Source organism: Setaria viridis, chromosome 3 (genome assembly GCF_005286985.2).
Source record: "Setaria viridis chromosome 3, Setaria_viridis_v4.0, whole genome shotgun sequence".
Taxonomy (NCBI): domain Eukaryota; kingdom Viridiplantae; phylum Streptophyta; class Magnoliopsida; order Poales; family Poaceae; genus Setaria; species Setaria viridis.
Window position 1 is genome coordinate 8,578,368 of NC_048265.2, and position 16,827 is coordinate 8,595,194.

The 16,827-nt window shown below is 41.9% G+C and overlaps 1 protein-coding gene and 1 pseudogene across 1 annotated transcript; both read right to left on the reverse strand.

The window, feature by feature from the left end:
• Positions 1-419: 419 nt before the first annotated feature.
• On the reverse strand, positions 420-5,036 carry LOC117848447 (protein PLASTID TRANSCRIPTIONALLY ACTIVE 14). Its single transcript, XM_034729865.2, has 12 exons — positions 4,736-5,036; positions 4,433-4,570; positions 3,762-3,887; positions 3,222-3,350; positions 3,022-3,111; positions 2,797-2,947; positions 2,206-2,315; positions 1,698-1,766; positions 1,288-1,393; positions 999-1,196; positions 872-914; positions 420-736 (listed from the first exon to the last, which is right to left on the reverse strand). The coding sequence occupies exons 1-12, from the start codon at positions 4,985-4,987 to the stop codon at positions 658-660; spliced, it is 1,491 nt and encodes a 496-aa protein (XP_034585756.1). The 5' UTR covers positions 4,988-5,036; the 3' UTR covers positions 420-657.
• A 148-nt stretch (positions 5,037-5,184) lies between these two features.
• On the reverse strand, positions 5,185-16,682 carry LOC117848999 (uncharacterized; annotated as a pseudogene).
• Between the last annotated feature and the right edge of the window lie 145 nt (positions 16,683-16,827).

A 16,827-nucleotide genomic window follows, 5' to 3' on the forward strand; every position in this document is an offset into this window, starting at 1 on the left:
CGCTCGCCGGCGGCCGCCGCCGCCCATCTGTTCGCCGGCCGGCCGGCACGCTCGTCACGCTGCCTTCCGAATGGAGGACGCCTCTTTCTTTTCCCCCGCTCCCACCGCCTCCTGGCCCATGGCTCGCTTGTCGAACAACCGCGCGTGCTAGGACGTCAGGCAACGTTACCGTCGTCGGCTCGTCGCTGAACAAGGATATTACAACGAGCAAGGTAAACGGCCACGTATTTTTTTTCCTTTTCTTGGATAGAGGAGAAAGACGATGGATCGGACATTTCTTACAACAATTTGGCCTAGAGACAATGCCGCACCATATATCATCTGCAATTTCTCCAAAAACTGTTCAGTTCCGTTTCTCCATCCATTTCCTTGTCTGCAATTTCAGTTTGCCGGCATTCACACAGGACACAGCACCCAGCTGAAAGTTCCAACTATCTTTCCTTTCAGAATGACAACTATTTGCGTTCTTGTTTTGTTTGTGGGGATCCTCTAGTGTTAACCTACGAATACAACGAAGGCAGCCCTACAAAATCCTCTCCAAAAGAGGTGGCAACTGCCCTTCGAAACCCTCCAACACCTCATGATTCAAGTCTACTAACGCACCAACTGATACTAATTCTAAGTTCTAACTAAACATAAGCAGAGGTGCCTATACAGCTAAAACAAAATTCTCTCTTGATAGATGTCAAGTGAGTCGATGATCTTCTGCAGGAGCATTTTCCGGTGTAGACGATACCTGCACATGGAATAAAAGTAGGTAATGTTAACAAGCTAGTGTTGAAAAGCCAAATGTTTCATGACCCAACTCAGTCCCAAATGTGTGTGTGTGTTTGGGGGGGGGGGGGGGGGGGGGGGGCAGGCAATCACATACTTGATTGCAATTTCCCGCATTTTGCTGATACGTGCATCTGAATCTGTAACATTGGTTCAAATCAGTTTCAGCTCGAAGTGTTCCTCAGAAACAAAAAGTCACTATGAATAACCATGAAATAATTTACCTAAGATCTGCTGATCTTGTTCGATGGTAGTTGAGAATGAATCCAACATTTGGCGGCACTCCTCTTGCAACGCCTGGGCAGATTTTCTCTCCACACTTGGTATTGCAGGAACATCACCATCTGACCATGTTGGCAATGCTCTAGCTGCTGCTACAACTGCTCCATCCACGAAGTTAGTTTCTACTGAGGGCAATGCGGCTGAAAGCAAACACAAACAGGATGTCTCGAATTAATTTTATGGGTTTAACACAGTATGATTCATAAGGAAGTATTGCACAGTAGTTCCTACAATTGTGGTACAGCTCGTCATGCAAACCAGCAATATTGAAGACCGATAAGAAGGAATCCATGTGAATCTTTGCAGGGCTCGAGAAATTTATAAGCTCCCAAGGATTCTGCAGAATTTGTTTCACATACACAGGGCACATAAGATGTCAGTTCAAATATGGTACACCAAAAGTTGAAGAAAATGGTGTTGCAATTTTTTACAGCAGGTTATTGTGAATTTGTGATGCTTACAAAAGCAACACATAATAATATTTCAATACTAGAGCCGTTTACTACAAGAAAGATCTTTGATTCCACAGATACAATTCTAACTGAAACAATTTTCTGATACCAAATAAATGGTTTTAAAAACACCCTACATCCTTACCACATAAAGGGAAACAGTATTAAGATACAAGTGCATGGCCATACCGTCGGTGATGAGAAACCATATCTTTCCATAAATTTGCTGTTCACCCCACTCATATAATCTATTGTCATCTGTACATGGATCAGAGACCAACATAAGGTAAAAAGGGCTTGAAGTTTTGAAAGAACAGCCTTTGTGAGAATAGTATACTTCAACTGAGAAGAACAAGGTTGTATGAAGATATTTCTCATATTTCTATTGCTATCGGCAGTAGAGGAGTCACACATTCAATTTCAATATGAGACTGGAGAAATGGAATGATCTAACCACAAAGGCTGCTAATGGATCTACTAAACCAAAGTTCCACGAGTGCCCTTTTTGACTATATTTTTTAGAAAGACTAGTTATTCATGCCTTCTGATAACAAAACATGAGGTCTATTACCAAGCATGTGCAGCTTGTATGATGTTGATAGGTACAACTAATAGGACATTTCGCTTCAATAGCAACATAAACCAAGCAATTATTTGCTAAGAAAAAAGTTAAGATGAGCACACATCCTAAGCATACCTCATCTCCTTTCTTGATAGCATGTCCAGCCTTAATCATAACTTCAAGCATACGATCTTTAAAGCGCCAATGCAGGAAGCAATTAGCATTGGGTGAGTGGTTCAACATATCTGGGAAGAAAAGGACAAGTCATAATTTAGCTTTGGGACTCCTAACCAGAAGATTGAGAAGTGCACTAGCAGTCAGAATAATAATGTTGACTTAAGGTGAATAACTATAATGCCTGGGAGAATAAATATGCAAAGCACTGGTGTGAAATATGACAGTAGATGTATTTATTATGGCTTGTAGCTCAACAGTTCTACTTGTGCAAGCGTGCTAATATCAGAGATACTATCTAGGATTAATTTTTAGCTACACCTCAAACTGAGCCAGATGCTTGAATGTTGTATTCATGTAACAGTAAATGAACAGGCATATCAGCATATAAAGCCACAAAACAAAGTAGAGTTAAGGTCCAATGGAAGCACATAAATCTTATTATTGTGATTATCATCTCTCAGGCTCTTACACTAGAGCTTTGTAGTTGGCTTTAGTACCTAATACATATTGGAAATTTGTAAATAGGTAAACACGAAAAAAAAAGAATACCGGCATAAGGAGCGAGGATATTTGCATCTTGGATGAAGGCTCCCATTCTCATCTTCAAGTTGACAGAACGAGACTGAACAATACTCAGTGCCCAGAGAAATCTCTCATGGTCACGGGCAAGACGTTTTAGCTTTAGAGGAATTGCTTTATCCTGGATATTACTCATAAAGCTAGAGTTACAGGAGCCCAAGGAATCAAAGCTGGTAAAATAGTACAGAAGTGTACCCAGTGCTTTTGCCAGAAGTCAATTGCTCGCTGCTGGTGTTTTAACATTTCTGACACAAGATCTTCATCTTCTAGTTCCAGTAGATCCTCCTAGAAAGCCAGGCAAGTAAATTCATTCAAACTGTAGAATCAGGTACAAGAAGCTTCTGTCTCAAAAAAAAGGCTAAGCGGAAGTTTACTTTTAGCTAGCTTTTGGATACCTTCGGTGCCAGCAGCAAACTAGTGCATTCATCAGGGCCTGGCAGAAAATCACCATATAATTGCCAAAAGTTGTCTTCTGTATCAAATGCATAGAGAAGAAGGCAAGCTAATCTTAAATCCCAGTCTGTCTGCAGGAACAATACAAATCACATTAGCTTGCAGTCTGCATCACTATTGAATCTTGACATTAGTGAAGGAGGAAAACATGATTTATGTTTTGATAGTGGTGTCATTTATACTCTCTTATTTAACAATTAACAGTGAGGAAATTGGGTTGGCAAATTCGATCATATAGATGGAATGTGCACTCGAATGGCTCTGGAGTCTCAATTACTGTTCTTCAACTGCCAGTGCTATAAGAACTAAATATTCAATGAATTGCATGATAAAATTGCAATTTCAGCAAGAAGCATGGCTCCAAATTTGTTCAATAATGTATCCCACTATCAAACTTATTAGTGTGAAGAAGCTGTTCACTAAACTAATTGAAGCAAACATCTAAAAACCAGTGACAATTAATAGTTTGGTTATCCATTTACCTCTGGATCTGTTGATTCAATAATATCAAATATAGGATGGCCTAGTGGAATAATGTCGGGGAAAAACATCCAAGGTTTCTTTTGAGTTATAGTCAGCATCAGCTCCAATGGAATCTCCATAATTACCTGAAAAGGCAAGCACATCAATTTAAAGCTGAAGAATATTGCTCATCAGTGTGTAATAAAACTAAATTTATTGTTTAAAAAGTTTGAGTATCCTCCTCAAGTTGCATCGGTGTCCCTTAACAGGACCATTTACTACGGTGTTATGAAGAATTAACACTTGGGACTTGGTGAAGTGCATGGGAGCAAGTCAGCAAACTTGTAATGTAAGCCATTATTTTGGCACCATCAGGTCTTAGCATTAGTAACTGAGTTCCACTGGTGATTATATAGAAGATACTTGACTATTGAAATCTCGTGTTGGCAAAACATGCTCCTATGAGAAACAAGTGGCCAATTCAACCGCTATGCTGTTCACATGGTAATTTCAGAACCCAATCACAAACTACATCCATTACACCAGAGACTAACTAATGTGGTGAAGGTTTCTTAAAAAAAACTACTGTGGTGAAGCATGTCCACTTGCGTTGATTGAACTAGTTCTTTGAACCTCAAATTTGATTAGGGAAGCTCTAGTTAGAGGTCTGACAAGAATTGAAATGTCTCACTCTAGCTCTGCGGAGCGGCTCCACGTCCCTGGAAGCATACACACCCATCCCTTCCGGCCCTTCCAGGAACTCAATCCCGTACGCCCGCATCATCCGCGCGTATCCTATCCGGTAGAAATCAGGGTCCGCGGGCTCCATCTGCATAATGCCAATGCGCACATGAGCAATCCGAAATGGAGGAACAAGGAGCATCACAAAGACATGAGAAACTCATTTCCATCGGCCAGCAGTATCAGAGCTTCTGCAGCAGTTTAAAACACCCCAGAACAAGAAATTCCAGGGGTTGGCAAGCGATACGAGGACCTCGGGTGGGAAGGGGTCGTCCTCCTGCGGCGGCTCGAGCAGCCTGAGCGGAGGCGTGTCGTCCTGCTCCTCGGCGACCTCCTCCGCGGGGGGAGGCGCCGGCGGAGCCGCCTGGAGGCGCGGCCGGCCGGCGCGGAGTGGCTGCGCGAGGCGCTTGGCGCCCGCGGGAGCGAGGAGGGGCCGGTAGCGGCGAGCCGGAGGAGGGAGAGGGGAGGGGAGGAGGTGGAGAGCGGAGGCCGTGGGGGTCGCCATGGCAGCCGCAGGAGAGGCGGGAGGGAAGCGGAGTGGGAAGTGGACTGAAGACGTTATCTATTGGGTAGCGCCGCCGCGTGAGTCAAGGTGTAATCCCACAAAGCTAACAAATTGGGAACCGGTTTCTGAAGGCTGAAGCACAAATGCAGAGCTGCAAAACAGCAAAAATACAGAAAGAAGAATATATCTTTTGTCCAAAGTTCAGAAACAGATTCACGCTTCGACAAAAAATTCTTTGACAAGTTCAAACGAACTATATATAAAAATGTATTGAGGAGCCATCGCTCGGCGGAGGTTTAGTAGCCGCCGTGATGTCACCATTGCCGCTCTTCTCAAGCACATGCTCCAGCTGCCCAGACGATGCGGCAATTAGTCCTGCAGTCATACAAACCGGAATTGAGATGTCAGCTTCTCAGTTTTCCTCACTGAAGAATTACGAGGTGCAGAGGCATTGACGTCAGCCACATTGCCAACAATCACAGCTTCTAGTCAGACTTGGGGCAGTTTCCAAGTACTTTGATTAGCTTACCAACAAATTGTGCTGAAGGTTTAGAAGGCCTTGACTTGAACTCCGGATGCAATTGGACGCCGACAAAGAATCGATGATCAGGTATTTCATTATCTAGTGACGAAGCAGTGAATGGATAAGCGATCGAATCAGCATGCAGAAATGAAAATTGTTGAAGCAAAAGTCTGGTTTCTCAGCTATACCTGCATTCTCCTTCCTGTCTCATCTCTGCCAACAAATTGGAGTCCGGCATTCTGAAATATTGGCACCAAGTCTGGGTTTACCTGCAGAAATTTTCGATTTCAGAAATAAATATTTGCGCAATAAGAATTAGAATATGTAGGTTATAGGAAGTCTTAAACCAGGCATTTTGATACGTGATTATGTTGTAAAAAAATATGATTTACAGACCTCGTATCTGTCATATCTGTACCGATGCCTCTCATCTATGTAGTTAACAACACCTTAGCAGACATGTTCCCGTTCCCGGAACATTCCCGAAACGTGGAACGATACTTATAAATGGTTTTTACAATTAAGGTCCCGGAATGACGTTCCAAGGCGCATGGTTCCACCCATATGGGTTTTGGATCCTTAAAATAAATAATGTTAGATTGTAGGAAACAACATATACGCTAAAGTTAAGTTTCTTAATAAGCAAATACAACCAGAGGCATATAATCCTTCAGATTGCTGCTCATCTGGATTGAGAGCTTGAAGATTACCTCTGGCATAAAATAATGAATGGGGTGTTCGTGTCAGGATCAAACTCGGTGCTGTTTGCGTCAGGGAAGTTCACAACATGCCGTGCAAACTCTATTACAGCGATCTGCATGCCAAGACAAATACCAAGATAGGGGACATTGTTTTCACGGGCATATTTAGCTGGTACAATTTTCCCTGTAGTGCCTCTGTCTCCAAAGCCACCAGGTACCAAAATTCCATCTGCACCCTGAAATGAAAAATGTTCAGGCAACTACAAACAGTAGTAAAGTATATTTTAAAACTGTAGGTTTCACATCATTATGGGATATAACTCCTCACCTTCAATGAACTCCATGCTGCATTGTAAGCTTCAGGCCTCTATATAAAAAAAGAAACAGCTGTAAGTTAAGGAAAGACAATATAGAGTAACAAGTACCACAAATATGGGTTGTTCAAACCTTTTTCATGGATGAATCCTCAAGATCAGTAGAATCAACCAAATCAAAAGAAGTTTCCTGTGAAAAGCCAGAGAAGCATGCAGAAGTACCTAAAAAGAGAGAATGATGTTAGACGATAATGAAAGGATATAATAGCCAGAATGAGACGATGGGCATAGGGGCCATCTCCACCTTCACCACTGAAAGGTAAGCATCACTTGAATCAGCGTACTTTCAAGAGATAGTCACTTGATTATACAAGTAAAGGATTCGGGAAAATAAAATAATTATGTAACTGAAGCAGAAAGCAACCGTATCGTGTAGATTGTCATATTTGGTAGCCCTTCCCTCCCATTCCTCCATGTTTTGCTCCCAAGAAGCACTGAAAGTATTAAAAGAATTTTGAATATAGTATGTAGCAGCAGCACCCTGGAATATATGGCTGATACAATACATGATAACAAACCTTTCAAGGTTTAAAACTTCAAGGATAGCATCATGTGCCTTTTGGTCCTAAAAGGCCAAAAACATTAAGTTCGTATGAGAGAAAAACGAATATTGGTACATAGAAAATGGGATGTATTTTACATACCATTAACAGCAGAGGAACATGCCAGATGTTTGGAACATCTTGCGATTTAAAATATTCTTTTTCTCCAAACAAAATAAATCATTAGCAGGTAGACAAACAAGATGCACATGGACGCTAATCGTTGCCACCAGAACAGGACTCTCAGTACCTTCACATGGCAGAATTGGGAGAGTTTTTCTTTCACGTTATCCTCCAGTTCCTGTCAGTTATCATGCCAGGAGAACATTTAATAATGTTGGGTTTTTATATAGCTTTCAACATTGTTCATATTGTGAAATTATTCGGATACATGTGATAGGAAATAATTAATGTAGAATTTAACTCGAGGAAGTGATACTCGAGGTGCTGAGGACGTTTTGTGCTGGAATACTATAGAGGAATTAATTGAGATCAACTCTACTAGAATATTCCTTATGTACGTACATGTTTGACCCGGGTACAGCATGACGGAAGAGCTGGGTTTGTTTTACAGGATCGGCTCTGCAGATTGTTAACCCACATGATCATATTGGAATTTATCTCATATACACAATTGATCATGGCACATGACTCACCAAACTGACATGTCTGATCGTGGTTGTTGACATGGTTAAGGAGTCCCACGGATTTACCGGAATACGGGTGGAATATTTGTAACACGTGAAAGTGGAGTCTATTTAAAATAGGTTTCTACCCTTACTAGTAGAGAACGGACCTTTAGTCCCGGTTGGTAGGGGTCAAAGATCCTGAAAATCCATCCGGGACTAAATTTTCGAGATGAAAGGGGTTCTTTAGTCCCGGGTCATCCACCTGGGACTAAAGGGGGCCTTAATAAGTTTCGAAAAAAATAAAAAAAAGCCACCACGCCCCACGCCCGCCTCTGCCCTACCACCGCCCACCTCGGCTCGCCTCCGCTCCGCCCTCACCTGCCACCGCACGCCTCCGCTCGTGCCTCCGCACCTCTGCCCTCGTCTTCGCCCGTGCCTCCGCGGCTCGCCTCCGCGCCCGCCTCCGCCCTCGCCCGCACGCGCTGGCCCCACCCTGCACCGCGCCGCTCCGCCCCGCTCCACCTGGCTCTGCACCGCCGGCACCGGCGCCGCTCCGCTCCACGTCACCGGCCCGCCCGCCCGCGCCCGCCGCCCACTCGCTCGCTCGGCTAGCCGACGCCGCTCCCCCACACGCCGCCGCCCGCCCTCGTCCCACTGCCGCTCCTCATTGCCAGCGAGGGGCGAGCAGAGGGGGAAAGGGAGGGGCAGCAGAGGGGGAGGGGACGGGAGAGAGGAAGAGAGGGAGGGGAGGGGGTGCTTGCGCGAGAGAGGAGGAGATAGGCTGGAGGCACCGGTGGAGAAGGAAAAGGACAAAGATAAGGAAAAGGAGAGAGAGGAAGATATTAATGTGGAGAGAGGGGGCGTGTGGGGAGGACGTTTTGTCCCGGTTGGAGCCACCAACCGGGATAAAAGTGGGGGGCTTTGTCCCGGTTGGAAGCCAGATTTTTTAGCCGTTACAACCGGAGCTAAAGCTCCCCCACGGTGACCTTCGATGGCACATATTTGATCCGAGAATTTTAGTCACGGGTCCAATATTAACCGGGAAAAAAGGGGTTGGATGGAAGGTCAGTTCTGTACTAGTGCATCTAGCCTCAATATGTATTTGTAAGCGGCACCACGAATAAGGCAGAGGAATAGAGGGCAGACCGTTTAGATCCCAAAAACCTACGTTGGTATCAGGCTCGTTACCCGGCTGCCGGCGAGTCGGCCACCGATCCGGATTTGCTATGCCGGTGTCGTGCATGTGCAACCCTAATCTGCCTCGCAAGTTCGATCTGCTCGATTAACTCTGCCGGCGCCGTCTAAGCATCCATCGTGCGTCGGCTGCAATTTTCACACCGCAAATTGCCGTCGCTATCGTACACCTCGGGTTGCTCCAATCTGCCGGCAGTGAGATAGATTTTCCAGGGCACACCCATCCAGGCGAACAACTACGGATATCTAAACGCATCAAGTTGCTGATGAAAATTTTCCGCTGCAAAATTCGTTTTCAACACCGCCTGGAGTAATGCTGTCGCGGTGGAACCTGTCATCATCGCATGTAACTCGCGTCGATTACGCGTGCTGTGGAACTCATGTCGATTTTTTGTTTTTTTAACCCTTTTTACGAAATATTCTCACAAATAGGTCCCTGACGGAACCAATTCCAAAAATGGACCCTTAGCTTGGCGCCATCCACGCTGGCGCCAAGCTACAACGTCTCGGCGCCAGCCATCCTGACGCCAAGGTCTTTGCGCAGCTGCTGACACGGATGCCGACGTGGCGGGGGCTTGGCGCCAGCCATGATGGCGCCATGGATCTTGGCGCCGAGCTATCTACTCCGTACCTCTTCGCGTTTCGAACTAAAGAAGTATAATTATTTCTAGGAGTGTGCAACAAACTAAGCTGTGGTTCAACTGGTTAGGAGGTGGGTTCCTTAGCTTGGAGACTCGAGTAAAAAAGGTTCAACACTGGGGTTTGAACTCGGGTCTCCAAGCTAAGGAACCCACCTCCTAACCAGTTGAACCACAACTTAGTTCGTTGCACACTCCTCGGAATAATTATACTTATTTAGTTCGAAACGCGAAGAGGTACGACGTAGATAGCTCGGCGCCAAGATCTACGCCGCCAAGCTTGGCGCCAAGATCCATGGCGCCAAGGCTTGGCGCCATCATGGCTGGCGCCAAGCTCCCGCCACGTCGGCATCCGCGTCAGCAGCTGTGCAAAGACCTCGGCGCCAGGATGGCTGGCGCCGAGACGTTGTAGCTTGGCGCCAGCGTGGATGGCGCCAAGCTAAGGGTCCATTTTTGAAATTGGTTCCACCAGGAACCTATTTGTGAGAATCTTTCAAAAAGGGCTAAAAAATAAAAAAGTCGGTCGACCAACCCCGTCGCCGATTCTATCGGCTAAGCCAACTAACCTGTTTCAGGGAAGCAATTCTGAGCACGCAGCCTTCTAGCCTGTCCTCAGATGCGTAGCTTCAAGCCCTCAACACGCGTCGTCCGCTGCCTCGCAGCCTGGCGTGGACAGAGAAATCTGGATGCTGTGCTGATCAAAACGCCTACGACGGTGGAAGGACAGGGGCACATGTGATTGAAATTTTTTTTCTTTCTGCCGTAATCAACCGTGAATCAGGGAAGTGCATGGCATGTGGAAATTTTTTTTTCTCTAGTTTCTTCCATCATATTTATCAACTTGCAGTAGTGCAATAGTGATCGGTGGTAAGATAGATTTTTCTCTCTTGGAACAACTGTGCGTTTTTTTTCTTTTTGCATGCGGAAGGGAAGAGAAGATAAGCCAATGGCTTGTTGAAACAAGAGAGGTGCAAGTTGATGTGTACTCGATCAAGTCTTAGTTGATCGAGGAAGGAGGGTAATTCATGCCGATCAAGGAAGAAAAGAACTGGGCAGAAGAGCCAACAGGAATTGCTGTACGAATATCATGGATGTGCACGAACTCTGACAGGAGGAAAGCAAGGAACAAACACAGAAATTTGCAGACCTACAGCTACGTACATTAACACCCTTTCTTTCTCTACGTGGCATCAAATATCATTCACTCTCACGGTTTGGAAAACACAATTAATTATTATGCTCTTATCCTGATATTATCATAATTCACGACCACAAAGCAGAAAGATTAAAATCTTTGCTGAGGAAGAGGAAAGTAGTGAGGAAGAACATCAATGCTAACCGAATTAATGGTGGACGGATTGCATGGAAATTAATATGCTAATCTGGAAAGTTTTTTTTCTCTATTAACTCCACTTAGAGGAGGAATTGCAGAATCAGTGGTATTATTATTTTTCTAGAAGAAGTGTACTCTATGGTTGCCCTACACTCTTTGCCAAATTGATGGAGATAGTTCAAGATGCCATGTTATCAATTTTTTTCGGACATTCAATATGTGATATCGGATAGATATTATTTACTTGTGGAGGAATATAGAAAACTCTCCAAGGGAAGGATCCAATCAACTATTGCTAATTGCACCTTGGGGAGGAAGATATAATACTTATAAAGGAATTGGCGAAGAGGAAGGTATGTCTATAATTTTGTTTAACACTACTTTTCCAAATAGTTGGATCGTGCATTCTGGTTCTATACCCCATATTGCTAGTGATTATAAGTTTATTTACTTCGACGCAAACAATTCCAAGGAAGTATATGGTTGTGTGCTTACTTGAAGAGTAATGTTTTAGTTGTGATACTTGGAATTGAAAATTAAGGCTTAACTCCCTTGCGAAGGAAAATTGATGCCTTATACTCACCTAGCATGTGAAGAATTTTTACATATGTTGCTTAATTGGAGTCCATTAGTTATGGTACTATTTGGAAAAGGAAAGCTTTAAATATTGCCCATGTGAATCATGTTATGGTTTAACATTCTTGACAATATGTTGGAAGATGACAACATGATTGCTTAATATGTGAATTAACTCAAAGTCAGGAATGCTATAGATAGGAACACGTGCTTGGAATATTATTTAATGTCATTTATGACTTGGTCATATATCTAGAACACAATTAAGAAGCTTATTAATTCTAGAATTCTAAACTTTAAGTGGGAGGAATTTCTTATATAATTGAAGCATTTATAACGCCATCTCTGAAGGTGGAAAGACCTTATTGGTATTGTCTTTTTTTTTTTGGCATATACATAGTAAGTTGTCTACTCCCTTTAAGGGAAGATTTGTCACAGTTATGGATTATTAATTCTAGATATAGTTACATGTATCTATTACAACACAGTTGGAAACATTTTTGATATTTTAGAGAAATTTAAATTGAAGTGGAAAATTAGTTGAATATAAGTTTTATTCGCTGATTATGGGGGAGATTACACTTCAGGAATATTGAATGGTTGATATAGTGAGCATGGAATTATTCAATGTATACTATACACTTCGCAATAGCTGGTATATGCAAAGGAATAAAACATTTATAAATTGTTATCATTTATTGGGATAATCATTGTTTATATTATCACAGTCACTATCTTTAAGTTGTGGGCTGGAAGGAAACCCTTGCTTTATTGTTCAACTATTTTTGGTAGTACACACCAGGAACCTCATTGTTTATTTTGGATATTCGATGACAAACTGGTGGAACTCAGAGATATATATATTTTTTACACTCATATTGCTCTAAGTTGGTAAGGGTGGAATTATTGAGAATACGACAGGAAGCACAGATGGACACATAGTATTACACATGGAATTAATACTCATTGAGGAAGAGGTATCCACTTGAAGGTACCATATGTCATACTCCCGTCACTAACATGCTTAGGAAAAGTGGAAGGAATACATTAACCATCATATACATGGATGATCATTATGTATTGTATGGGAACACACTCTGAATTTCAGGTTTAGAGGAAGAAGCAAGTTTTTTTGCTTAGAGGAATTAAATCTTAATGAAAACTATGGATCTGACTCAATGAGGAGGAATGGTGTTTGGATCTTGTTTTACTTCACCATACAGCTATAAATCTATAGGCTGGAACCTAAATATACATCTTATTGGAATTAAGACTAAACTCTTTGCTAATGGATTCACACAAAGGGAAGGTATACTTTGTAGAAACATTGAGACAATGTTTATTTTGTGGGAACTTTAAACTACACACAAAGGGAAGGTATGTACTTTGTGGATTTTAGTTTAGCTATATTCAAAGGAAGCAATGTTACTTTGTGGAAACTTTTTTCCTATTGAAATAATAATCAATTGCATATTATTGATATTACGGCTTATAAACCTTGAATTCCAATGAATGAAAGTATAACTTGGCTTTCGTCTTAATAAACATTTGTGGGAGGAAATATGCTACAGCCAAAAAGTTGTGGAGAAAAGGAAATCAAAGCAAAGTTTGCAGTTGTGTATATTAATTTCTTATCATAAACAAGCTTCACGTCAATGGTATTTATTTATTTATTTTAAAGGCTATCATATCATATGGTTTTTCGAGGATGGAATGTGACAATTGCATGCACATTTGTTTGCTGAAATTTTTTACTTTCACTATATTTTAATGTGCCAATTGACATTCTTATATTACTTCAAATGAGGTCACAGACGAAACTTAAAGCTTGGTTATTTTTCTATACTTTGGATAAGAAAGTTATATGAAAAGCTTCCGATGCTTGGTATATAATGTACATAGAGATTGGAACAATTGGTCCCCTTATTTATTCTGAGATGGAATGATTCTCTACGGAAAACTACAAATTTGCAATGCACCTATGAAAAGGGAATTAAACTCAATGAGAAATAGTATCCAAATACTCTCTAGGAAAAAGAAGGAATTAATAGCATTGAAATTTTGTGCTATTTTCTAAAATGACCATACCTTAGCTACTGGAATTAGTTGTTGCATTAAAGCAATGGAAGAAAGTGTGTGTGGCTAAGAGAATATCTTGTATCATGAGATCATGGAAATTGCATCACAACCTGTCACTTATTTTGGAAGTCTATGGTAATAGTGAACACATTGAGGAAGTTATTATTGTATCCAAAAGGTGACAAATAAATCCAGGTATGTTTATTTGACTAACATGGTTGCAGGTCCACTGACTAAAGTCAAGAATTGTTTTCTAACATGTTAGATACATGGAACTTCATTTTATTTATTGAAATGTTTCAATTAAGTGGGAGATGTTGGGTTTTTATATAGCTTTCAACATTGTTCATATAATGTGGTTATTGTTCAGCTCAATGTGGAATTATTCGGATGTGGAATAATTGATGCGGAATTTAACTTGAGGAAGTGATACTCGAGATGCCGAGGACGTTTGTGCTGGAATACAGTAGATGAATTAATTGAGACCAACTCTACTGGAATATTTCTTATGTACGTACATGTTTGACCTGGGTACAGCACGACGGAAGAGCTGGGTTTGTTTTGCAGGAACGGCTCTGCAGGCTGTTAACCCACAAGATCATATTGAAATTTATCTCATATACACAATTGATCATGGCACATGACTCACACATGTGTGCTAGGGACTGGTATATATTTTAGACTCACCAAACTTACCTGTCTGATCGTGGTTGGTGATATGGTTCAGGAGTCACACGGATTTACCGGAACACGGGTGGAATATTTGTAACACCTGGAAATGGAGTCTATAAATAGGTCCCTACCCTCTAACCTCAATATGCATTTGTGAGCGGCACCACGGATAAGGTAGAGGAATAGAGGGTAGACTGTTTAGATCCATAAAACCCTACAAATAAGTCACAAGAAGATTACAGATAAAACTAAACTAAAAGGATTCATAGTCAAACATTAAAACTTCGACAAACCAAAGCATCTGGTGTGAGACCAAATCCTCTCAAAGCACGTACACTGTGTTGGGTTGGCTTAGTTTTCTGCAAGAGCACAAAGTGTGGGTATTGTATCAAAAAAATACCAATATGGGTTAGGCATGAGGAAGGAATTGATACTTGATTACGATGAATCGACTAAGTAGTTTGCTTACCTGCTCACTAATTACACTGAAAACTGGAAAAAAACTGACATGTACAACCTGATAAATAATAATGTGGAACTTGAGCCTATAGATAAATAATAATGTGGCACTTGAGCCTATAGATACCAGCATAGAGGGGAAAAAGGGTTAACTACAACAGTTATTCATTGTGCGTTTCATTACAAGATTGTCGAAAAATTGACTTAATGCTTCAGTAAAGATCATAGATTCGATATCCCCTGCAGCAAATGTAGTACTTTTAAGCTACAAGTAGAGTGCACCTTTCATGGCTTTTAAGAGAACTATAAGCAAAATAAAAGCTTCCAAATCCAGAAAAAGAAAGAAATGTAATACAGTTGGTCATGTGTTTCCACCTACTATGCCACCCAATTCTATTATACAGACATCTGGAGGTCCTTCCTCCTTCCTTTCCATCAACAGGAACCATCGCAACACGCCTAATCCACTCTTGTATAGCCTTTGTAACATGATTGGCAATCTAAAAAACCAAACAAATGGAATATATTAGAATTTCAAATGTAGATCCTGCAGTTACCAAATTCAGATATTAAACAAAAATGAGACCGCAAAAGGTGGTTTCACCTGCACAGTCTCTCCCAGGTATTCTCCCTTCCTTTCTTTATCAAGAACAGACTGCCATGATCAAGATATGGTAAGTGGAGTAATTAAAAGTAAGAGCAGATTACACATTTCACATGTAATGTTAGTATATGATGAATCTAAGCGTTTGCTTTTAATACACACACTAGTTGAGGTGGACATAAATATTTTTGTCTCCAATCAGTTAATTATAAGACAAAGACATCAACAAATTCCCTTTGATGATCACATATTAAAGGAAACGGGTAAGAAGCTTAAAATCCCTCATGTGATGTAGTCATGCTCTGAATACATTAGATGGAATTGATCTTAAAATAAAGCTACCGTGGTAGTTTGGCATAACAATATAGTATGCACACCATGACGATCTTTCCAGTGGTAATGTTATTGTTACGTGTCAATTGAATGTCAAGAAACCTCTCATAGTTACCCAGATCCAAGTCCACCTGCAAGAGGCAGAAGATATGCGATCAAACGGACAAGTATGTTGCTAGCATGCATGCATATATGACTTGTCATATTCCCGCACCTCGCCGCCATCATCTAACACAAAAACTTCACCATGCTTGGAAGGAGAAATCGTTCCAGCATCAAGGTGCAGGTAAGGATCTGCACATCCAAGAAATACAACGACCTTATATTCTTATAAAGACAAACGCAAGCAATCAAAGCACCATGCCAATAACAGGGGGCATGATTCCCACAAGAGATAACGAGACAATGAGATGTCTTCACGACTAAATTTGTGGGAGGAAAATTCCTTGAAACGAATGGAGGAAGTTTCTTCACACCCAACTAGCATTACATTTACACCCTAATCATTTGCTTGCTTCTAATGCATGTGAACTTGATCCATCAACCAATAATGAACACTCAGATCAAGATCAAGTATAACCCCAAAGACTACAGCCTACAGGCAATGCGTGTGTGAATTTAAGAATGCAAGCTGAACAAGTTCAATAAGCGCCTGACCAATGTCCCGTGAATAGCTACTGTTTCAATCCACGTGATTTTGAAATCGTAAAGCAAAGGAAGACCGATTTGTCTTCCCTCGAAGGAAGAAGTGCATACCGATCTTGATGGATGTAACGCGGGGGCCACAGGCCTTGAGCAGGACGCCGATGCTGCTGGCGGTCACCCCCTTGCCGAGGCCGCTCAACACGCCGCCGGTCACCACCACGTACTTCATCTCGCAATTCATTCGCCCCGTATCGCAATTCCTCGGGCTCGTGCTCGCGTAACTCTCAGTTTCTTCAAGCGCGCAGCCGTCAGAGGAGAAACAGAGGCGGCGATCGAGGAGGTATTTATAAGTCCCACAAGAACCCTTTCCCGGTCATGTTTTTCTTTTACGTCTCAGTTAGATACGTACAAATTGGTACTACCCCTTCCGTTCCAAATTGTATGCCGTTTTAACTTTCTTATAAATATATTATTATGCATCTAAATATAGTATATGTCTAGGTGTATAACAATATCTATAAACTTAGAAAAGTCTAAA

Coding starts and splice junctions, on each gene's coding strand:
- LOC117848447 (XM_034729865.2), bottom strand. CDS start 4,987: ATGGCGACCCCCACGGCCTCCGCTCTCCACCTCCTCCCCTCCCCTCTC. Junction 1,767..2,205: donor CTATCAAGAAAGGAGATGAG/GTATGCTTAGGA, acceptor ATCCATGTACAG/ATGACAATAGATTATATGAG. Junction 1,197..1,287: donor TGACGAGCTGTACCACAATT/GTAGGAACTACT, acceptor GTTTGCTTTCAG/CCGCATTGCCCTCAGTAGAA.